At 41.4% G+C, this 23,861-nt stretch overlaps 1 protein-coding gene across 5 annotated transcripts in view; it reads right to left on the bottom strand.

The window, feature by feature from the left end:
* ppp3cca (protein phosphatase 3, catalytic subunit, gamma isozyme, a) overlaps positions 1-22,822 on the bottom strand; it is a 28,612-nt gene extending 5,790 nt beyond the window's left edge. For 4 of the 5 annotated variants that reach the window (XM_070963589.1, XM_070963591.1, XM_070963592.1 and 1 more), the window contains exons 1-12: positions 22,048-22,822; positions 17,474-17,671; positions 16,312-16,436; positions 9,506-9,617; positions 7,303-7,448; positions 7,048-7,187; positions 4,798-4,875; positions 4,621-4,715; positions 4,397-4,522; positions 3,684-3,761; positions 2,862-2,946; positions 1,860-1,957 (exon numbers count right to left, since the gene is read on the bottom strand). In XM_070963589.1, the coding sequence (XP_070819690.1) occupies positions 1,860-1,957; positions 2,862-2,946; positions 3,684-3,761; positions 4,397-4,522; positions 4,621-4,715; positions 4,798-4,875; positions 7,048-7,187; positions 7,303-7,448; positions 9,506-9,617; positions 16,312-16,436; positions 17,474-17,671; positions 22,048-22,114 (1,348 nt within the window). In that variant the 5' untranslated portion in view covers positions 22,115-22,822. The remainder of the gene's footprint in view (positions 1-1,859; positions 1,958-2,861; positions 2,947-3,683; positions 3,762-4,396; positions 4,523-4,620; positions 4,716-4,797; positions 4,876-7,047; positions 7,188-7,302; positions 7,449-9,505; positions 9,618-16,311; positions 16,437-17,473; positions 17,672-22,047) is intronic. The other variant, XM_070963590.1, reaches the window with a different exon arrangement.
* Between the last annotated feature and the right edge of the window lie 1,039 nt (positions 22,823-23,861).

Here is a 23,861-nt window from a genome sequence, read left to right as displayed (position 1 = left end):
TTTTAGCGAGGTGTTGCATGCTCTCAGGTGGAATCAGTTTTCAAAGATCAGCGAGCAGCACCCCCTCCAAACAGTGTCAGCAGTCGTACAGTGGCTTCAAAAACTACAGGTGGAACCGAGAAAAACAAAGTGAGGAATCAAGAAGGATGGACAAAAATACACAATCACTTGCCCTCCCTTTGTTCAAAGAGGCCCAGCTGATCTGAAAGCTGTGGCTAGGGGAGGAGACATGGACAATGACATTCTCCAAAAAGGTCACCAACATGTGGTTTCTCCTTCGATTGCGCCGCAATTTCTGTAAGCCTCCGGCCTGGCAAAGCATGACTCCCAGCATGTCCTCTGGCGGACGAGGCCAGGCACTGACCTTTAGATCAGAGGGTCAGTGGACACTTTCAGGTGACAGGCTGACCTCCCCGACCAGCCAGAGCCTGAAAACTTTCTGCTGCATAGAGGCTGGCAGCGCTTCCTGGGGTGGGCCCGCCGTCATTGATCTAGAACCCTTCAAAGGGACTAGGGAAGGCTGGTCTCTGAACTGAACAACAGCTTTAGCTTCACCGAGAGAGAATATCCAGTGATGATTTATGGTAAGGGCGGTGCTAGGATGGACAGATTCTGTGTTATGTGTAGTGTTAAAATTACTTTGTGGTGTACACACTCTATTAAAGCTGCCTCATCAACTTCAGTTAAACATTACCCACAATTCCACCCACACTGCCCTTTTGCGACCCGGCGAGAAGGGAGCTCTTGGTGCTGTATTTTTGTAGGTATAATGATCAAAAGTGCATGCAAAGTAAACAAGTCCAGGAAAACAGACTGCACAGAAGAATGATCTTGTGTTCAGTACCAAGCTGGTTCAACGGGTCGATGCATTTTACATCAGTGATGACAAATCCACAAAAACAGAAGCTGTGGCTGTATTGCATCAGGAACTGAGAATACTGTCAGCACAGAAATTGTAATCTCTGTCTCTTTTGGAACTGGACGTGTCCCTGTGTTACTCTTGTGAACACTGAAGAGTCATGAGTCACGAAGGGAGCGCTTGATTATTGATAAGAATATTTTCTGTAATCAAAGTCCACAGTAGCTGCACTAAAAAAAAAAAACTACTTTTGGCAAGAAACAAACAAATTAATTGCTAGTTGTGGTTTGAACATTTTGGAAATATTTACTTTATTACAGAGCATTAGATGAGAAAATTGATACCACCCATTGTTCAAGAGATGCTGTAAATCTGATCTGAAGCTGGCAGCAGTTTAGCTTATCTGAGTAGAAAGCCTAAGGGGGAAACAGCTAGCCAGACTGTACAAAGGCAAAAAAACCCAGCTACCAGTCAGGAGCAGTTGCGAGGGGGCCAGTGAATATTCAGAAAGTTAGCGCTTCTGGCCAAGAAATAGGACACACTCACTCACTCTCAGATTAACTTGTTAATTTGTGAGTTTTAGAAGTGCTGGTAGACAAATTTTGTTAGCTAAGATGACTGGTACTGCCTCCAGCTACATATTTACTGGGTATTTTAAGTGTATTTTCAGCTTTATGACTGTACAGTGCATTATGCCCAATGCATCTTTTATTACAGGTATGGCTAATACAGGGAAAAGGATAGAAATAATGCTATTGCTTTGCAATTATCTACAATCTTGTGTGTTTTTCTGTATTGATGCACTAGAGGTGCAAAAGAACATCACCTCTTGCCATGAAGAAGAAAAAAAGGTTTCATCGCAGCAAAAAAACAACAACAACAACAACACACAATTGGTGACGAGGGATGAGGAAATCTCCCTAGGGGTGTAGGTGGTGCTCAATGGCTGCTAGCAAGGAGGAATCAAAGAAGAGGGTTATTGAGTATAAAACTCACTTACCAGTCTGTAAGGTCTGCTTTCCCCCTGACAACACGCCCAGAGGAAGAGTTCCAGTTGGGGTCAGGCCTTTGAGTGTTAATACATTCTCGCTTTCCTCCCTAGTCCACAAACAAAACACAGGCACACACATAGATTACATTTCAGGAAGCACGGAGGCAGCACAAACGCCTGGTGGTTAAGAGACTGTTCTGTAACCAAGAGGTCAGAAGTTCAGTCATTACTGGATATTTAACCTGTGCCCACTCACTGTATTGACAGAGTGATGGACTGTCAGCTCTAAGTGCCTGCAGCCAAACTGCTAACATGTGTCCTGGTTCTGCAAGTGGGTCAGTGACAACTTGTGTCATTTTTAGCAGCTGAAGCAACATTTTTAAGGATCGCTTACAAGTGTTAACACTGAGGTTAACAATAGAAATGAGGCATTTTGCATAGCTTTTAAAATGTATTTGAAAATGTGATGTATGCATATTCATTCAATATGTTCATTCTGAAAATTCTGCAAATAATAGCCAAACCAGACAAACATGTATGGCCAAATGACATCTAGATTGTTTTTCTTTTTCATTTCACTGTTTGTAAAATCCTTCAAAACCAATGACCCACATACACTGGCCTGAAAGACAGGCTGCTGCTCATCTTGCCCCCTTGCAGCAGTGTGACAAGGTAGCAGCAACAGCATTAATCTGGAATAATGTCTAATGTCATTATACAGTCTGGGTGCATCATGACTAATCTTTTGCCAGCTCGTTAATCCTGGCAGAACAACATTGTGTTTTCAAACACGCTTTCACTGTGCACTCAACGGACTCCATTCATATCAGCAGCACTTGATCATCTTCCTGGCCGCACAGTGACCTGCGATTCAATTTGGTAATTTGACCCCCGTGCCACTGAGCTCATTGTGATCCATATACACACGTACAGGAGCCTTTTCCATTCAGAGAGTTATCATGAAAAAGGAAGAGGCACATCACAGGCAGAGTATTAATGACAGGGTCAGACCTGAGCACTGAAAAGACACGGGCCATTTTCCCCACAGCGCGAATCTTGTTCCTGATGACCTCCTTACGCATCGCTGTGGTTCCACCTGGAACAAGTCCAGAATGTAAGGTTAAGACTCATTATACAGTACCACCTTGAGTATTCAATACTGCTGTTCATATCATTTGCTACTGGCTTTCTTAACACTTAATATATGGTATAAAAGCCTTGTGGGAAGAGAACAAAGGATGAATTGAGGATTTAATGGTGTATTTCAGAGCATAGCGGCTGTACTCCAGGGAGCAGAACTCCTTCATTAACATCAGGCATGTGGAACATCATGTCAATTAAGTGTGTGCCAGGACTCATTTTCAATTCATCAAAATTAAACACTAAACTGAAAATGCTATTTACAGAATAAGAAAACAGAAGCAGAGAGAATTCTAGAAATCTACAACCCAATCAAATCAGTGCACAGATGAGCAGATCTGCTGCATGCACTGCGTGTAATTTTAGACTGAAGCAACCAGTAGCTGATATTCAGTGCTGAGCTACATGTTTAAATTTCAAAATGGTCACACAAATGCGAAAAAAAATCATGTTTTTCCCCAGATTTTTTTTCTTGCCAGGATGGTGTCTAACAAACAGTATTTCTACCATCACTGTACACCGAGAATGCAGAATTCAAACTTTTGTAGGATATATCAAATCAAAATGCCACATTAAAACTAAATTTAAGAACTTCAATGAACCAACAGGCACAGTGCTGATCACCAAACACAACGTGCCAGGCAGTGTGCATCGTATTTGGCATGACAGCATCTTTTGCTCTCTCAAGCTTACCTTCATAGAGGTCGTCTCCTTCTGACATGAGCTCATCGTCAGAGCAAATGTTCAGGACATTCACCAGCATCTCCGTCACTGTGGGGGAGAAGAGCCACACTAAAACTTGAGACTGGTACCAAACACATGTCTGTGGCTGGATTTGTCTTCACTTTGGATTATTTCTATCTGGAAAAGTACATTTCCATGAAGCAATAAATTGAAATGTTTGTGATTAGGTGGACTTTCAGTTCAAGCTGTCTAAAGAGAATAATGTATGTAATTTACTGTCAGTCTAAATATAAACAGCTTTCTAGGCAACTATAGAAACAAAGGCTTTTATACAATAACAGCCTTTAGCTGGAAAGTCCCCAGAATGCAAAACACATGCAACAACAGAAACACGATGATTAAAAAAAAAAAGCCTGAACCTCTGAGTGATTTAGAAGTAAAAAGCAACATTTTACCAGTAAACATTTCATTGTTTATGTATTCATCTCTTAGTGTTAAAATTCCACCAGCTGTGTTCTGAGTGAACTATAGCTGCAGATCAAAACCTTGTTGAACAGCATAATTTATAAAATTCACTCTTATTCCATGACTTCACAGAGAAAGACAATCGGGTAAGCCTGGGTCTGCATATTCCACAAAGTCACTGAACCATCGGCAATGCAATGAAGGGTTTATTCTGGGCTCTCCGTCCACATTTTCCCAATTACAAAAAACAAATATACCTTTCTCTCCAACAAAAGGCAAAGACCATGTGAAGACATCCATAAAGTTGGGCAACCAGTAAGGGTGGGGTGAGCAGTTGAACTGTCGGATGTTCATCACGTTGTTCTCATATTTTAATACAGCAGCTAGGATTGACAGAGGGAAAGAAACGGGAGGAGAGATTCAAGGACTGAAAAAAAAATGGAAATTCAACAATGAGAGTGAGGGAAAAAAAGACAGAAACCTTTGTTGTTGTACACATCTAGGTAATTTGGAGCTGAAAAGATTGTGATTAATGAAGGGAAGCCTGTGGTCTGGCTTTTTCTGTACATCCGATACCTGCCGCAAACAAAACAACCCATCACACATAGTCTAAATGATAATGTGCTGGAAATGGATCAAAAATTGTAACCAAACTTACCCCGCATCCTGTGCTTCATGGGCTCTTATTACTGACAGCAAGTTGTTATTTACCAAAAAGTCACAAACTGCTGAGTAACTACAAAGAGAACAAAGAGTAGAGAGAGAGACAGTTAAAACCAGTGGAGGTCAAAGCTTCGTCAAACTTAAACCATTACAGAAACAACATGAGGACACTTAGGACTTCACTGACTGCTGTTTGCCTTTGGAAATACTTTCAGATTTATTTTCATCATGCCATGACCTCTGGCCTGTGGATCTGTGGCTTTGAAGATGCTGAGCCCCCAGAGCCAGGACTCTTCTGGCCTCTCCAGAAGCTGGGGGCTCCAGCCAGAGCAGACAGAAGAAGGCAAGAGCAGTAGAGCTCAGATGGATACGTGTACCTAAGGGTTTTAACTGCTTTTCCCTCTTTCAGTGCACTACTAATCCATTAAGAATGCTCAAGAAAAATGAGTGAGCAATCTACATGTCACAGGTCAACATCAGGCCAAGATGAACAATGTCTGACGTTCACCACTTCAATGAACTTCAGACCAATGTGGGATTCAGCTGAACCAGCCATTCCTGAATCCATTGTTAAGACTGTCTGTAAAGTCCTTCCTAGTTTCTAACTATTAGCTAGCAATTTGCTACATCTGGTAGCATCATATATATCTTGAGGTGTAAATCAGTTATGAGGAAACATCTGCAGCACTGTCCAGTAAAGAAATGACCAACTATCAACTAGGAAGTCATCTCATCTCAGCATCTCAAGCTGTCCCATAACTTCAAGAGGTCGAATGACATATTAAATATAACTACAAATACTGTATAAATGTAGGTGTGACTTTGTTTAGTTATACTGTATGTGCATGCAAAGAAAAATGTGTGTTTGGAGTGGAAAATATCTGATATTCCCAAGTTACCAGGAATGACTTGGTCATCCAGTTCAACAGAACACACGGTTTTAGGAAATGTAAATTCGTAAAAAAAAAATCATAAAAATTCGTACAAAAATGTAAAAGAATATTAACTTCCCAGATTATACTGTAAACAGCATTTGAATCATTTAAGCATTTAAATGAACTCTTTTACTCTTTGTTCTACTGTACACAGGTTATAAGATATTTGCAACTTAAAGTTAGCTTTGTTAGTTCATTCAGCTGTGCAAGTTACACTGTTTATGTGTGTAACAAGAATCAGCACACTAGCAGCTCTGTTGAGTTGCGGCTAGGCACAGCAGTACTAAATGCTAACACCAGCATGCTGACATGCAGGTAGAATGTTTACTATTTTAACCATTTAGTTAGTTTAGCCTGTTAACACGTTAACATTTGCTAATTAGCACTAAACACAAAGTACAGCTGAGGCTGGTGGGAATGTCATTCGTTTTACAGGTGTTTGGTTGAAATGGTGGACCTACCAACATTTCCATCTCTATAAATTGTTGAAATGTGTTTTAATTTAGTGAAGTGTAAATCTCCTTTTATTAAACATGTTATAACTAGGCTAAGTTTGAACAGCTGCTACAACAAGCTGCAGGGAAACTGATGAAGTCCATCTCAACTCAGAGTCCAGCAGACTCACAATTTCTTGTACTATCAGGTGGTAGTCCAGTTCCAAAGTACTTGTACTGAAATAAACAAATGAAGATGTTCTCATATCAATACCTGAATCATAGTAAGTTTGGCAACACATACTGTTTAATGTTTATAAAGACAGCAGCAAAAAATGCCTCCTGGTATAAACATGTTGACATGCTTGCCAGTGCAGCTGGTATTCTGTTTCATTACACATAAATATCTGTCTGCTCTTTCTGAATAAGCAGTTTGTATCTGCTGACATACGGAATTCCAAATAAGCCATTGTGTGTGCTATGAAGATGTGTGCCTGTTGACCACTTCTGAACCTATTTTCATTGAATATACTCTGATCAAGCTGTTTGCATCAGTTAACCTATTTTGTAAAAGTCACAGTTAATGTGTTAACCTATTTTGAACATGCTGTTTTTATCCATTAACCTGTTTTGAGAGGGCCATTTTTGAAAGTGCCTCAAAAAGCTGTTTGACCTACAAAAAAATGAAGCCACATCCTCTGACCTGTGTGAGGCAGCCTATTTCCTATTTTCTCATCATTTTCATTATTTTTGTATTTGTCTGATTGGTCAAAAATCATTGCACAGTTTGAAAGAATGTATTGTTTATATTACAATGAAGTGGTGTATTTGTTTGCGTTCGGAAAGTTTGATGAAGGCAACAGTTTTATCTAGTACCTGAAAAAGTAAGAGCAGCCTCTGACGGAGTTGTGGTTGAAGTGTTCAGATGTCTTTTCACTGCCATAGTCCTCACCGGGGTCAGCCCAAATCAGGTCACACATTGGCCCAAATGCTGGAGGCTCTTTAAACCTGTCTAACTGTTGAGCCCAAAACACAGACACACATTTAGTAGAGAAAATGACTGCTTATATACAGTATGAATTCACTTTTGAGATTCACCATAATTTCCTGGGTCAGTGGTTGATCACTTACTTTCCTTATGTCATCTAGGCAGTTGATTTCAGGTGAGAGTCCGCCATGCACACACAGGAACTGTTGGTTGAGCAGGGCAGCAAGGGGCAGGCAGTCAAAGGCCTCCATACAGGCGTCATACACCCGTTCAGAGTATTTAATTTTACCTGCAGCAAACACGTGGCAACAACACAAAACACGGTTCATTTTTGTAGCTCTCCCACATCAGAATAATTCTCAGAATTATAATTCTTTTGGAAAATATAGCCACAAATGGCCGACATTCTGTTGCGTCTGCTCATTCAGGCGATATTAAGGTCAGTCAGAGGTGTTGTGGAGACGTAGCACAGCTCCTCTGCCAGCAGAAGGACTGATGATCGTTTCCAGGCAGTTTCTGCAGTGTCGCTTGCACAACACTGCGGGTCAGATTAGGGCAGGAGGAAGCAGACTCCTTATAGGGCAGGAGCAGCCAGAACACAGGCAGGACAGTTCAAGGTGGGTGGTAAAGACTGAACACGTCAATGCGCGAGCACCAAGCGAGTGCTGCATTCAGGTCATCAAGAAATGTCTGTAGATTCAAGCTTTGGACTTGAAATGAGCATCGTTTTATCTTGTGGCCTGAGGGAATTTTGAATTTACTTTTGTCACCTGTCCTTTTTAAATTCAGTTTTCTTTGATCATTAATATCAGTTTTCTTTTTGTAATTATGCAATTATTTATGTAGTCTCTTATTTTTTTGTGTTGCAGTACACTGTTGTGTAGGCTACTCCAGGACTAGATACAAGCCAGATTCTGTGTAACACATAAATTTAGAAATAAAACAGAAAGTGATTACTTGTTGATATATACTAATTGAAAACAGCACAAAGACAATATATTTAATGTTTGAACTCATCAACTTCATTCTTTCATTCAACTTCATTTGATGCAGCAATACGTTTCAAACAAGTTGGGACAGGAGCAACAAAAGACTGGGAAAGATGTGGAACGCTCCAAAAACACCTGTTTGGAAGTGTTTTTTGCTCTAAAATCATGTGTCCTATAGGTAACCCCTGTCCCGAGACAGGTCATGGTCAAAGGGGCAGTACTCAAATTTCTCTGCTGTGGTCACACTTGCAATCATCTTCAACTTCAACACTTCATCTCATGGACAAATCTACAATAGGATCCAATGTGATACCACAGTGGTGAAATGATTCAGTTCAGCAATGTTTAAACAACATCAACAAGCTTATTAGACTCTTCTCTCCTCCCACCACAGGTGACTTTGCTTCATCTAAGAATTGATTTGTTTTCCCACCCCACTGCTTTATTTGCTCATCCAGATCGCAAACTGCTTTCATTATGAAAAGAAAAAAGATTGAATTCTGGAAGACTACACCCTGCCCCCAGAGACCACCACCTAAACAACTGAGAGGTGACACAGTTTGAGTGTGTGTGTGTGTGTGTGTGTGTGTGTGTGTGTGTGTGTGTGTGTGTGTGTGTGTGTGTGTGTGTGTGTGTGTGTGTGTGTGTGTGTGTGTGTGTGTGTGTATGTGGGTGGGAGTGGTGGGAAATGCAGTGAGTGAAATCTATTTGCAGCTGGCAAGGTTGTCTTTGCTGTCTGCCAAAATGTCTTTGTTTGAGTCTGCATAATAGTGCCTCCACACCTGCTCCACACACTCACGGACACTCGTGCATGTGCTCACATACAGACAGACAAATTCACGCACTCCTCTGTCACAGAATAAAATCAGTGTGTGTGTGTTTGACTGTCTGAGAAGCATCAGCAGCATGCCTGGTTGCTCTCCATGCTCCAGCAGCTCATCGTCTGCAGCATGAAAAGGAAAAGGCTCCATCTCCTCTGTGGAGTCTGTCGGGCTGATAAACTGCCACATCTTGTGACAGGACTTCCTGATTCTACAGACACTGGGTGACAAACATGTCCTACTTAAGGGAAGCTAGTCATTTTATCAAGGGGAATCAGTCCCTCATACACTTCTTCTTTGGGAGGAAAATAGCAATGCAACTTTTTAAACTCCTCATTTGTACCTTGTGTGTGTAGAAATAAAAGAAAGATCAATTAACCTTTAATAGTGACTGCAAGAACAATCCTGCGAGTATCATATCCAGGCTTTGTCTGAAATCTGAAACCTGACTGATACACGCCACTCTGAAGTAGTACAACGAGCATTGGTGCACATTAGACTTTCCTTCATATAGTTGAGAGAAGCACTGCACTTACATTCCTGTTTGAAGGTGAAGTACTCTGTGAGGTGCCGGCACTCGTGGTTCCCACGCAGGAGGAAGAGTGTGGTGGGGTGGTTGATCTTGAGTGACCAGAGGTAGAGAACACACTGAGAGGACAGACAGTGAGAGAGAAAATGTGGCAGGAGGGGAGAAGAAGGAAAAGTCAAAGATGTGCATTGATGATTATGCACAGACCTTGAAAATTTTAACTCTGAGAATGCTTGTATAGTCAGTTTTCAGTTTCCCGTTTGACCACATCTCAGAATCTCTGGAACCTAAAATAATGTGACAATCCTTGCCTCACTTACTTCTTCCATATCACACACTGCAACTAACAATCGAATATTAGTGATTAATCTGTTATCTTGCTGATGAATTGGTTGCTTCATTGTCAAAAATAGCCCAAGGTGACATCCTTAAAATTCAATTTCACAAATTCAGTTCACAATGACATAAAAAAAAAAGAGACGGAAATGACTGATTATCAAAATAATGTAAGTTTTCTGTCAATCGACTTATCTATTAATCAACTAAATGTTTTGCCGCTATCACACATCAATCTCAAGTTTGTCTGATGGTCTAATGTCGAATTACATCTCAGCACAAGGAGGACGGAATGTAGGCAATCACAGCAAGATCTGCAGGCGGGGAAAAACATTGGCTCATGTGTTGAGTTAAGCAGACACATTCCAGCGTGGACGCATTCATCTGCAGCAGAACGACCACAGAGCTCAAGACTCATTTAAAGGTGTTAACTGGACTCTCGCAGAGTGGCCCACCAAGACACTCTGCTCCAAGCTGTTACAGGGCTGCACTGTTCACACTCCTTTTACATAACTGCACTTACAAGAACTTCTTAAATAATAAAAAAACATACTCCCACACACTTGTCTCTGCTTTATTTGTCTGTGCTTTAGTCTGACAATGACCTTGATCAAGGCGAGCTAGCTTAACTGCCAGGTATGCTTTGTATTATCCGCAGGAGATTTAAAAAAATGGAAGCAAATGAATTCCTGTGATATGCTTCAAACACACATACAATTATCCCTGGCCTGCCACAGAAAAATGTGTTTTTCCTTTGCAAACTCGCCTCATCTAAGAAGCAACTGGATGATTTCCTGTCGCCATATTAGAGATTTGAATTCACAAAAGCTCTATGAAAAGCAGGCCAGCATTTAAAATCCAAATGAACTTGTCTTCTCTTCAGCGCTCAGACAAGGCACCGCTCAATAGCTGCCACTTGCCACTCTCAGCCCACTCTTTTAACATGCACCAACCATGGCCTGCTATTAAGTCGCTGGAACAAGATGCCAAGGTAACCAGAGTCTGCAGGAGTGTATTCATATTACTGACAATGTGAAAAAAAGGTTGTGTATTTACTTCCACTGTCAGGAGAACTAGTGGAGTGTGAAGTTTAGGTAAATGTGTAGGGAGGCTGTCAGTGTGACCCCATGTCTCGTGCGGAGGTGGAGAAAGGGACACGGCTTGGTGTGACTAGAGGCTGACATGGCTTTTAATGAGAGCCTGTGCTCTCTTTTAGCCAGCCACTCTGTGTTCGAGCCTAGACTGAGGGAGCCAGACAAAGGAAGTGGCACAAAGCTTTGTGTGGCAGACATGAGTGCTGGCGACCTTCACCTCTAACTCAGACACACTCTTCGGTGTGTATCGCGCCTAGGCTGGGGCAAGGAGAGTAAAGCAGTGCTCAGACCAAATGTGAGGCAAGTTTTTCCAACGGTGTAATTACATACAAAGTCAATTCGTGTCATTCGCATTGGGCGACACATATGATGTGAATTATGCAACACGAATACAAGAAATTCACGTGAGTTGGAAATACTCAACTTGAGGGAAAACTCTGCAGGGCTTTGCAGAGTGTTGCTTTTAGATTTTCGGGATTAAAATGTGGATTTATCGTCACTCTTCTCAGCATGTCTGCAGCAGCGAGCCATGAAGGTGTAGACCTCCACTGTCAGGTTTTTGTAATTGGTCTCTCTATCCATGTTGACTGCTGACTGGATGGTAAATGCACTTTACTTCATGAGGCGGAACATTACTTCATGTTTGGTCTGAACACACCCTTTATAGTCCATGGACACATCCTCTTGGATCAGTCAGAATTTAAGTAGATAAAGAATGGCTTCGAGAATGAAATAGATTGCTCACACGCACTGAATTTAGACTTTGGCAAATTACTGGCCGGCAAAGGTAAGATGCTACGTCAAAAGGCTACAGTGACTCTTTATGTTACCAAGGCAACCCCATCCAGAAATCCATTTTCCTATATCTGTCTTGTGTGTTCCTGAATTGAGCTCTTTGGCCTCCCCTTAAAAAGTAGAGAATTTTCAGTCCTGCTAGTGAGAGCAAGCAGCATCTGTGGATTTTAGGCTCTATTGTTTTGTTTGGTGGTGACAAGCCAAGCTGCTTCCTTTGATATGCAGAGAGAATTCACCATACATTCCATACATACGATACCATGTTCTAGTCATATATGAACACACGCACACAAATGTGTGTGTGTTATATATATATATATATATATATATATATATATATATATATATATATATATAGAGAGAGAGAGAGAGAGAGAGAGAGAGAGAGAGAGAGAGAGAGAGAGAGAGAGAGAGAGAGAGAGATACACAGTATACGGTGCATTTGAGCTCTCAGATAACCTTTACCATGGTCTCTGACCTTAATCAGTTTGATAGTGCTGCAGCTTGTTCACAATCATTGTTAGGAAAGGCCAGGTGATGCAAATTTTAATACTTCAGAAATACTCTGACTCTTCAAATATTGTCCCAACAATCAGGAGCCATGGCCTCCTCTAAGCAGCTGCCTAGCACTCTGAAAATCAAGCTAATTGATTCCCACAAAGCTATAAAAAGATAGCAAAACATCTTCAGGTAGCCATTTCCTGAGTTCATAATGTGATTACAGTTAACAGGAATGGTGGATACCAAGTTGAGGTCTGGAAGACCAGGAAACCTTTCTGAGAGAACTGCTCATTGGATTGCTAGAAGGGAAAGTCAAATCCTGCTTTTGACTGCAAGCATTCATGAAGATTTAGCACACTATAGAGTGGTGGTGCACAACATTCAGTGTCAGAAGTTTGCAAAGGAACACTTAAACAAGCCCGACCTGGAAACAAGTTCTTTGGACTGATGAAGTTAAAAAAGAACTTTTGGGCCACAATGAACAAAGGTATGTTTGGAAAAAAAAGGTGCAGAATTTCATGAAAAGAACATCTCTCCATCTGTCATGGGGGTGGACTGATCGTGTTTTGGGCTTGTGTTGCAGCCAGTGGCACAGGGACCATTTCACTGATCGAGGGAACAATGGATTCAATTAAATACCAGCAAATTCTGCACACACACTGTCTGTAAAAATGCTGAGGATGAAAACAGGATTGCTTCTACTACAGGATAACGACAATGAGCCTAAACACACCAAAATACACAGTGAACAACCTCGAGAGGCACAAGCTGAAGGATGTGTCATGGCCCTCGCAGTCCCCTAACGTAAAAATAATCCAAAATCTATGGATAGACCTCAAAGAAACAGTGCATGCACAACGGCCCAAAAATCTCACAGAACTAGAAGCTTTGTGCAAGAAAGAATAGGAGAAAATCCCCCAGACAAGAATTTAAAGACTGTTAGCTGGCTACGAAAAACAAGCTGTGATACTTGCCAAAAGGGGTGGTGCTAAATACTGATCATGCAGGATGCCCAAACCTTTGCTTCAGGCCCTTTTCCATTTTTGTTATTTTGAAACTGGCAAAGATGGAAATAAAAAGTAATCTTGCTTGAAACACACACACACGCACATACAAATATGTATACACACAGACACACACACAGACCAACACAATGGAGTATTGGCAGCAGTATGTATACTCTAGGCACTCCTCTCTGATCACACCTGTGCTTCATCTGCAGAGTGGAGGAGCTCTGAAGTGACACTTATGGCGCATTTCCATTACACAGTTCCAGCTCTACTCGACTCGGTTCTACTCTACTCTACTTGGTTTGGTTGAGTTTCCATTACAATTGAGTACTTCATAGTACCTCCTCAACGTAGGCGGGGTCATCATACCACGGCTGCGCGAAACTGCCATGACGTCAATTTGTACGCGACGCAAACAGAGCCGACAAACAATGGAGGACATCGAGGCGATGTTGTATTCTATTTGTATTTTGCATTTTATCTTTATTGTTTCTTTTAATATTGTGTCTGTTTTTATGATTGATGGTGTAAGGTGACCTTGAGTGTCAAGAAAGGCTCCTATAAATAAAATGTATTATGATTATTATTACTATTATTATTCACTGCTTGGTTTGTGGCTTCTTGTCTGACACAAAGCAAGAGAAGAAACTCAGAAAAGGCTTCGGGCTGCAAGGCAGAACACTCTGGAAAAGTACAGGCGAGTTTGGGAATTCATTCAGCAGTGTGACGCCGAAGATGAGATGCTACGAGCTGCGGGATTGTTTTTCCGGTGTTGGACGTCGCAGACCAGTGACGACACTCTCCGGCCAATCAGTGGCCGACAGGCTGTTGACGTCACACATATAGTATCACTTCTACTCGCTTGGAACCTCACCAGAGCAGGTACTAAAAATAGTATCAGGTACCAGGTACTATCCCTAATGGAAACACAAAACAACAGGGTAGAGGAGAGTCGAGTCGCGCTAGTTGAAATGTGGCATAATAAGTGCCGTGGCTCACACAAGCTGAACTGCTTTTCAAGCAGTGTCATTCATTCATTCTTTGGGGTTGGGAGTTCTGTAAGTGTCTCTCTTCTATACATGGGGAGATATATCTCAGTGCCAATATTTGAGGTCTTCAGTGGATTCAAACCTGAAATCGGCTCACAGCCCATCGTTCCCTATGCCATTTCATCTGTGACATTTCACCCACCTCAGTGTTCTATCCAGCGCCCATCAAAATCCCCCACAGGGTGGTCACAAAGTTAGCACACTACTTTGTTGACTCTTACATCCAGCCTGCTTATAAAACATCCTTTATCTTTTGCTTCTCCTTGCAAATGTTCCTGTAGGCAGTGCAACATTGACATTACACATCCTTAACATTATTAATGAATAATGAATTAAACCACAACAGATGAATCTGGACTATCTATCAAAAAAAACTCATGTAACTTAAGAGAGTACTCCACTGATGTGACATTCAATGGACAGTGTAAAAACAAAAACGATCAAGATCGATGCAGCCGAACCAGACATTCTTTTTTTTTATTCCTAGCATTCTTCTTGTCAAAACTTGGTGCAGACATTACCCACAATGCAACACAACTACCAACAGTTTGGTTACAGATTCTGCAGATTCTACAAGCAGCAGAGTTTCACAAACCAACACCACACCAGGAGGTCAGGTTACATTATGATGCGACTCTATGACAGAAGAACTGTTTAAACCTGCAGCAAAAGTCAAACTAAGGAGCTTAAGATAAAGACATCTTATTAACCCATTACACACCAAGACTGAAGGACTCTAACAATACACGAAACACTCAATATTCAATGAGCAAGTGTTTCCCAGGCCCACGTATATTAACAGCTGCTTAAGTATATTTAGCAGCCCATTTTAGCATTTTTTATTTTTATTTTTGGATCCATCCAAGAGAACGATGCCATCTGTAATCAATTAACTTGTGGACTGTCTCCCCTGGCTCTACCCCTCCTGTCTACTGACAGTCTGCTCAGACACACAGTCTAAAGAGTCAATTTCTGTTATATTATGAATATTGAGAACATGAGACAACATAGATAAAATGAATTAAATGAAATGATATATTGTGAAATGTTACAGCCTCACAATAGAGCCTATCTTACAAATAATGAGTCTTCCAAAGCAAAGGCTAAAAAGACAGTGACTTAGAATATTCCAGTAAAATGAGCCTAAAACATCTATCCAAGGCAGACCCAAAGTAACTTGAAAGCTGTTCCTCAACCATTTTGAGTATTTGGAAGTTTTTGGTCTCTTCTGAAATGTAACAGAATCAGTGTCGGTGCTACTGGCATTGAGTAACAGAAGTATAAACATACTGAACTAGAAGGTTTTTATTTTCAGCCTGAATATTTGTTTGCAGATAGATGCCTGCAGATACCTATACCAGGGCCTTATTAGCTGGTAAACACAATAGGTCCACTGCATGAAGCAGAATAAAAATGCATAATATTATCACAGAAAATGAATATTTTAAATGTTTTTCTAATGATATGTCAAAAAAGGCCATTTACTATATTTATCCAATTAAATAGTTTGTACGTCATATGGATTATTGCAGCATTTTGGACTAAATATCTTACTGGATTGGATCACCTGGACCTTTGCCAATGATACCAGACCTTCTTGTTGGTCTGCTTACATTGAGTGCTATTGATCATTGGATTACTATGAGACTCAATTTTATAATCAGTTGTTTGCTTGTTGTTGCTGTTGATTGAAACTTCTGTTTTGATTCTATCTTGAAATAGTTTGCATCAATGGAATCACGGGAATCTTAGCTTTCCAGCGATGCATGGCATGAGTACAAACTTAAACACAGCGTTTGTGTTTGTGCTGAAGTGTTAAGAGTGATGGATTCCTGTTCAGCCCCACACATCTCAAATCATCTGTGAACCAACCTGAACACCTAGTTTGTAATTTTGTTACTCTGTAATGTATTCACTGACAACAGAACACAGAACGCTAGCTGCCTTCTTCACAATATAACCCAAACCTTTTTTAAATGTACAATGAATCATTTCTAATTAATACAATGTGGGGAAATAACAACTCACCTCAATACTGAAGTATCCTCGATCTACGTAGTCACCGAGGAAGAGATACCGTGTGTTACTGGGTGATCCTCCCACTTCAAACAGCTTCATAAGGTCAAAGAATTGGCCATGGACATCACCGCACACTGTCAAAAGACAAACATAATACAGCTCATTTCTCATGTATGTGACAACTAATACAAGGCATTCTGATATTTTAGAATAAAGTTTTCTCTGTCTGGATAAAACAAAAAGAAGCCTCTATATTTATTAATAACTAGCGGCTTCAAAGCATTCTGTACATTTGTACAGTTTTCCATTCCATTATAGCCGAAATATGACTGTTCCTGTAAAATCAGGATTTGAATCAGTAATGATGAGCCAAAAGTATAATATAACATAATTACATCCTAGTATGACCATGATGTTTTAAACAATATTCTAAAAAAAGACACAAAATAGCGAGTACGCAAGTGCTTCAGTTTTTGGACAAAGGGAAATATGTGTCACAACGTGCCAGTATAAATGAAGCATTGTGTGTTACAGAGATGCCCCAGCCTACAAATCCTATTCTCCAGACGTTAAGGGAACATGCTTGTTTGGCACAGACCCCAGCAAAAATCCCATCAACTGTCAAAGTATTCACAGTGTGATGTTTTTTGCATTTGCTCAGGTTTTAATGATACAAAATAATAAATAAAAATAAAGGCTGTACTTCAAGTGCCATCTCTTCTGTCCACCACATGACAACAGCAAAGAGAGGTGATGGTGGCATGCTCAAGCTACAGAATACAGAGAGTGTTTGAGTTGCAGTGACATAATAATGCCTCGGTTTGTGCTGTGTGTACTATGCTTTCTTGGAATAACTAATGTATTCTGCGTTCAATAGTGAGTTAGTTAGTTTCAAAAAACTTAACGTGGGAGCACTGGAAGAATCTATAGTGGACAAGCCTGTACGGGTGATCTCATACACTGTCAGCAAAACAGCACAGCTAGCACTGACAGTGATTCTGTGACTGGTTAAATATACCACTGAGTTTCAGCCCTGGACTTCCAGTTGACGGATGGTCTCCCTCTTTGCTACTATGTCAACCTGCAAACCCAGACCTGAAAGTCAGAAGATGTCCAGGCCTGCCGGCAAGATGGTCTGTTGTGGGCTCGTAGCGAGCATCTGCTGGCCTACCTGTTATAGGCGCCTCCACTTCCAGCATGCACTTCTCTTGGCGGAGAATGTTGGCTCCATCATTGATGATCTTTAGAGCCACGTCCTCTTCCACCCTGCCCTCTTTGACAAGGTGGTTACGGAGCAGCTCAGCATTGGGCTTGCCATCTTCAAAAAGCTCTTTTACAGTCAGCTTGTGTTGTGGAGGGTATGGCACAGCTGTTGGAGAACAAAATCGAATAAATAAGTTGGAGCTATTTACAAATCTGAGATTATTATGCTTGTTGAGAGGTTCAGTTGGTAAATAGCTTATTCAAATTGAAAATATATTCACAAGACAATTAGATGAAATGCATTTATGCCAGAAAAGTTAACAATTTCATACCAGTAATATACCAGAAGATATAACCCCTGAAAGAAACGTGGAGCAGAAGAAATGTTCTGTATTCCAGATTGCCTTTGCTCAAGTTGTAATCAAGAGGGATGACATTTGCAACGACTGAGCCAAGATGAAGATACTGGCGCAGGAGGAGGGGTGCCCTCATGATACACCTACATGATAATGGAATGCAAGAGATGCGCAAGACAGCCACTAAGAACCCTGCATCTCCCTCGACCCACCCTCCCCCTGTAATCTGCTCGATACCACCTACACAATCCTTTTACCGTTATCACAAAAGGTCAATGCTTTCTAGGGTGAGACCTGAGAGCGTCGTGATCAAAACAGTCAAGTGTCTGACATCTACATCTAAAACTGCAAAATTTATCACCATCAAAGAGAGGATTCAGCAGCGGGACAGTGGTGAAGTAAAGACATCAGATACAGAGTGATATTTCCTAAAGGAAAACATTGCCTTTTAGTACAAACTCAGCCCGTTAATGTATGAAACGTGGTATAACTATCACTATCAAACAAGTTAAAATTCAACTGCACAAAGCTGTCCACTCTGATTAGTACTTTAACACTGGCAGCAGCTTCACCAGTTCATAAAACTCCCGGAGGAGACAGTTGCCGACTAAGCTGCACTTGTTCAAAACAATAGTAAAGTGTGATCCAAGCTCTCTCACTTCCAGGGCTTGTTAGGTAAAGGGGATTACAAGCTGGTATGCCTTATAACAGGCCAGGCACAAATCAAATACATTATGGCATCAAATAAGCACTGTGTAAAGCTAGTAAGGTATGTTTTTCAACACTGTCTATAAGGCATGCAGAGACATTACATGCAGAAATAGTATGACAGTTAGAAATGATTGCTTTTGCACAGCTAAAAAAAGAGAGCATGAAAACCACAGAAAACCCTGCCACAGTATACACATGTACTGATGGTTTCATCCTGGACTCCTGATATGATCAAATCCATCCACAGGTCAGTGCACAAGACACCCCGTGCCATCAAATGCGACATAAATACATATATCAGCTTGTGGAAATAAGCACTACTTATGTGATAAGCTGCGCCGCAGGCAATGAAGAAGAAGAGGAGTGAGAGGGGCATTCTGTGAATGTTGTCACACCCACACATAGGAAATCAGAGTGTAATTTGAAAAAAGCGTTAATGAGTTTTTACTGTGTGGGTGCATTTGCTAATCAGTGATGCAGTGCCTGAGTGCAGAGGTACCCAATGTATTTCTCACTGAGGACTGTGTCTCATCCTGGACTTGAGGAACATATTAATTTAGAAGCTGGCCCACTGATGTGTTTGTAGTTTTTTCAAGAAATATTTGACACACCCTGTTAAATGTATTACTGGTGCAGTAAATCATCGCCGCTTGTATGGCACTGCAGGTGGTGTCTGACTCTGTGCAGGAGCAGCAGGTAATTGACATTAGTTAGGCCACAGACTATAGCCTGGCCTGCAATGGAAAAGCTAGAGCACAGTTCCAGCTTGGCTAGTCTATGCCGAGAACAAGCTGTCATGCATCCACCAGTGTGGTATAAATAAACAGTAAGTGCTCCCAGGCCTACAAGGCATGGCTGTGAAGAGAGCTGTAAGCTGAGGTAGAGCCTTAAGAACAGATTAGGTAAAGCCTCTATTAGCAAGGGCTTCCAGATTCAGGGGATGTTTACTTAAAAGCCTTGTCAAAGTGAAGGAAGGCTCCAGTACGAACACAGCAGACTCTGTGAAAACATGATGACACTGAAAAGGATACATAATGGGCATGAGATAACCAGACTGTGAAACATCTCAGGCAACAGCCATGCTTACCAAATTTACGAGCATTTGCCCAGAGGCTGCCAGTAATTACCCGTGCTGGACAATAATAGCAGGTCTCAATGCCAAAGAACTGAACGCTCCTTCCAACCAACTTAACAGGAATGATCCCCTGCCCTCGAATAATAATAACAACAATAATAATAAATTCTGGGCGGTTTGCCTGTACAATTGAGGCTGGACCAGTCTGTTCAAATACAGATACAAATGAATCTGTGGCTGCCAGTGAACAGCATTACTCAAACAGACAACGCTGTGCGGCGAAAGAAAACAACAGTGCAGACAAAGCGAAGTGAGCCACTCATTTTTCCGACACATTACCCGATGAAGAAAAATGTTTTGTTAAAAATAATAAGCTGCCACCGCCCTGACACTGGCTTCTTATTAGAGACTGCCTGGCCTAATTAGCATTAATGTTTGATGAACTCTTCAAAACCACACTCACATATTGGGCCACTGCTGCACTGCATCAACACCCACACTGTCTGGCATGACAACAAACGACTCAAGAAACAAAGACACTACTATCTACCGTCCTACCCACCGAGGATAATGTTTTGGACAGTGATACGAGCCAGGGTCTAGAATATGTTCACTATTGTTTCAAAATCAACACAATAGAAGGGGATTGAATTACAAAGATGCGGCTGGGTAGAGATGAATGGCGACTGTGGCTGGATGAATCATGAAGTGCACTTCAGATTGCTCTAATTATCAGTGAATGCATTACCCTCACAAGCTAAATAGCCAGGCCTCAGTTTATTCTCCCTATACTGCCTCTATATACGTCACATATCTGATTTTATTTCACACACAGAGGATGGGATTTAACACATGGCGACAATTCCACTCACATCAAATGTGACATGAATCTGAGTCACACCAGGCAATGGGCATTTCAAAAACCAGCCAAGCAATGTCTTCAATAAGTACAGATGGTACCATACAACTATTAAGAGTAAAGTATGTTCAACACCACCTGAGGAGAAAACATTAGATCAAATGACCAAGTTACTGAGCTACCAGGTCAACTGCAATACTCAGCAGTGGATGAGCTTCACTTTTTGACTTACACAACCAGAGCAGCGCTTTAGTCTTAGGTAGTCTACCACTTAAGCCCTCTTACAGCCACCGGTTTCACTGGAAACGTCATTGTGGCTGCCTACCAGCATAAACCAAGGCTCAACTAATGAAGAATACATCTACAGTGACATTTAATTCTACATAAATAGACTGCAATATTTTTATGTGCTTTTATTGCTTTTAATCAATTTTACAAAATCGAGTGCTCAAAAAAAGGGAACCATGCATGATGTGGATAACAACAACCGGTGTCTGAATTTTAATACAGGACCAACACCTGTTTGGGGTCCCACCCTAGAGCGAAACTGTCTTTACCCCCGTATACATTTCCTCTTTGTCTCTTCTTCCCTGTCACGGTTATATTCTCTCTCTCTCTCTCTCTCTCTCTCTCTCTCTCTCTCTCTCTCTCTCTCTCTCTCTCCACCATGTGGCTGGCCATGTTGGGAACATCACTGGGGAGATTCTTTCCACAATTAACTCACCCTCTCCCTACTGGCTCACACATCAGCATTCCACTCCCCTGGCAGGACACTCTCCCAGTGCCCTTGCAGACAGACAGGGATATGGGCTGCACTGGCATTAAATAGTACGGGTGGTGGTGTTGGTGGTGGTGGTGGTAGCAGGGGTGGGGTTGGATTTTCTCCCGTAGGAGCTACATCAGACTTGGCTCTGTCTGTCCTATCTTGGGCAGACACAACAAATGGTGTCCTGTCTGTCCAACAAGCCATGACAACCTCAGTGTGAAGGAATCCATCTTGTCAAGCTCTGCTGGTAACCTGAGCAGACTTTGGGTATTCCCATGAGTGAGCAACAGCCTCATGAATTCAGACTTCATCCATCCTAAATGTCAAGGAGATTGGGCACCGATATAGGAGTTCTTGCCTTTGCTTTCCGTTATGAGCTGGTGTGTTATATATATATATACCAGTGGAAAACTATGGAAATAATACCTTTAAGAAGTTCTATCCAAGGTGATAATAAAAAACATGGCCTTTCATCACTCTCATCCACAGATATGTGAGCATCTCCTGGTAAAAGGGATTAGAAGCCCATATGGATATGACTATAGTAGAATACACAGAAGAATTAATAATCACTCTATATATATCTTTTACATTACATTAATATATTCCCACTGGCCTCTGCTTGCGATAATAACAATATACACTAAAGCCTTTTAGACAGGAAGGGGCTTAGACAAAGTTATTACAAAAGCTACAGGTGGTTTTCAATCCGTGTGTCAGCTGCCACTCAAAGAATTTCTAATGCGAGTCCTGTCCGCGTGTAACATTGACTCACCTTTTATCAGCCGCTCCGTTGTGGACTGTTTCTCCTGTTTGTCTTTCTCTTTATCCTTTCCTGACATCCTTGCTTCGTTTGAGGGCTAATTTCTGGGATAAAGTCTTCTGCAGCTCTCTCGCCAGCTAGCCCGAGGACAAGCTAGCACATCAGCGCGGCCGTCAGCTCCGTCTTGACTTTGTGGTTGCAGGCACTAATTTTGTGTTTGCTCTGTCCAACAAACAGCAAAGATGAGCTAGCGAAGGAGCCCCAGTTCTTGTGGTCTGACTGGCTAATAACCTAGCTAGCCTGCAGCAACACGTACTCCAGCGACTAATTACAGCACAAAGAAGTAATGTTGACACAAACGCAGAAATCTAATTAACATTAAAAAACAGAACAGAGGCCGCTTACTGCTGTGTAATAGTTGTCAAGTACAGCAAAAACTACTTGGATATTACCTAGAGGGAGGCTGCCGTTAGCAGCTAATCCGATTTAGTTACTCTTCTTCAGCTAGTTAGCCAGCTAACATCTTAATGTATTGGCAAGTCGGCGGACAGGCAAAGACAGCCACGGAAGAAAGGCGTTTCATCTTCTCCCTGCAGGCCGTTTCTTGTAGATAAATGAGAGAAGCACGTAAAGTCGCGTTTGTTTAGTATGCGTATACAGCAACAGTCTCTCCAAGACACAGACACCGTTTGGACTGTATATCTTCCTCCTCGGATTAAACTGTAATCTGACAGAGAGTGAGGAGCAGCAGTGGATTTCCTACAACATGGTGGAGTCGATGTGACGTGACTATGGAAACGTAGCACGTGGTTTAGGGGTGCGTTAAAAACACAAACGTTTATAGTGAAGTGACAAGACTTTGCTGCTGCTGCTGCTGCTGCTGCTGCTGCTGCTGCTGCTGCTGCTCGCACATTTGGGAATATAAACGGTGGCAAATGCCTCTAAATATTGCTGCACTGGAGTAAAAGCTTCTAAAGCAGGTGCTGAGTCAAGTGTGTTAAACAATTATCAATAACCTTAGTAGTCTTTACCTTTATTATTTTGGTATTATTATTTTCCTGCCTGTACTGAACGTTCCATGAGTTTTCCTGATTTGACCCAAGTCAGTTGACTTGAAAGTTCGACTACATAACAACCTTAAGAAAACTATTACACTTAACGCTTCTACGATTTGATCAATTCAATTAAAAAGTGTCCGATGACAACAAAGAAACAATGTGTGCAAAATGACTCCGTACTGTTTAGTCCCAACAAGACACAAGGCACGCCCATTCTAAAATGAGGCCCAGTTTGAGTGGGCGTGCCTCGGGAGTGCCTTTAAAGTCTTCGCCTTGTAAATGATGATACTGACATGGAAAATTAGTTTAGAAGATGCACATTGTTGTTTATTTTTAATCTATATATATATTTATTCATTTATTTCACTGGATTTACCTGTAACATCAGTATTCGAAAGGGTTACTGGTAGGTTTTTCTGCCATTGCAAAAGCTCAATCTTCCATCCTTTATGTGGGACCTGAATGCAACATTGCGGACGCAGGGATTCATTCAGAACCTCAAGCTATTTCATGCATGTTTAATTGATGTGGTGTATAAAAATAATTTACATAGCAGTGGACAACCAATCTGTAACTTGCACTGAGTGACATAACACATCCATTACCAATTATATCACTTCTAAGAGTGGGCCACAGGTAATTGCTTTTAAATCAATCACTCAGGAGAACCAGTTACTTAATTACTGGGCCCTCTGTTGCATTTCTAAAGTCTATATACATACATAAGTGTATGGACAGGTTTTGCACTTAACACTAGATCAGCATGAA

The sequence above is a fragment of the Chaetodon trifascialis genome, chromosome 6 (genome assembly GCF_039877785.1).
Source record: "Chaetodon trifascialis isolate fChaTrf1 chromosome 6, fChaTrf1.hap1, whole genome shotgun sequence".
NCBI classification, from domain to species: Eukaryota; Metazoa; Chordata; class Actinopteri; order Chaetodontiformes; family Chaetodontidae; genus Chaetodon; species Chaetodon trifascialis.
Note: the sequence above shows the minus strand (reverse complement) of the source record. Positions and strands in the feature narration are given on the sequence as shown.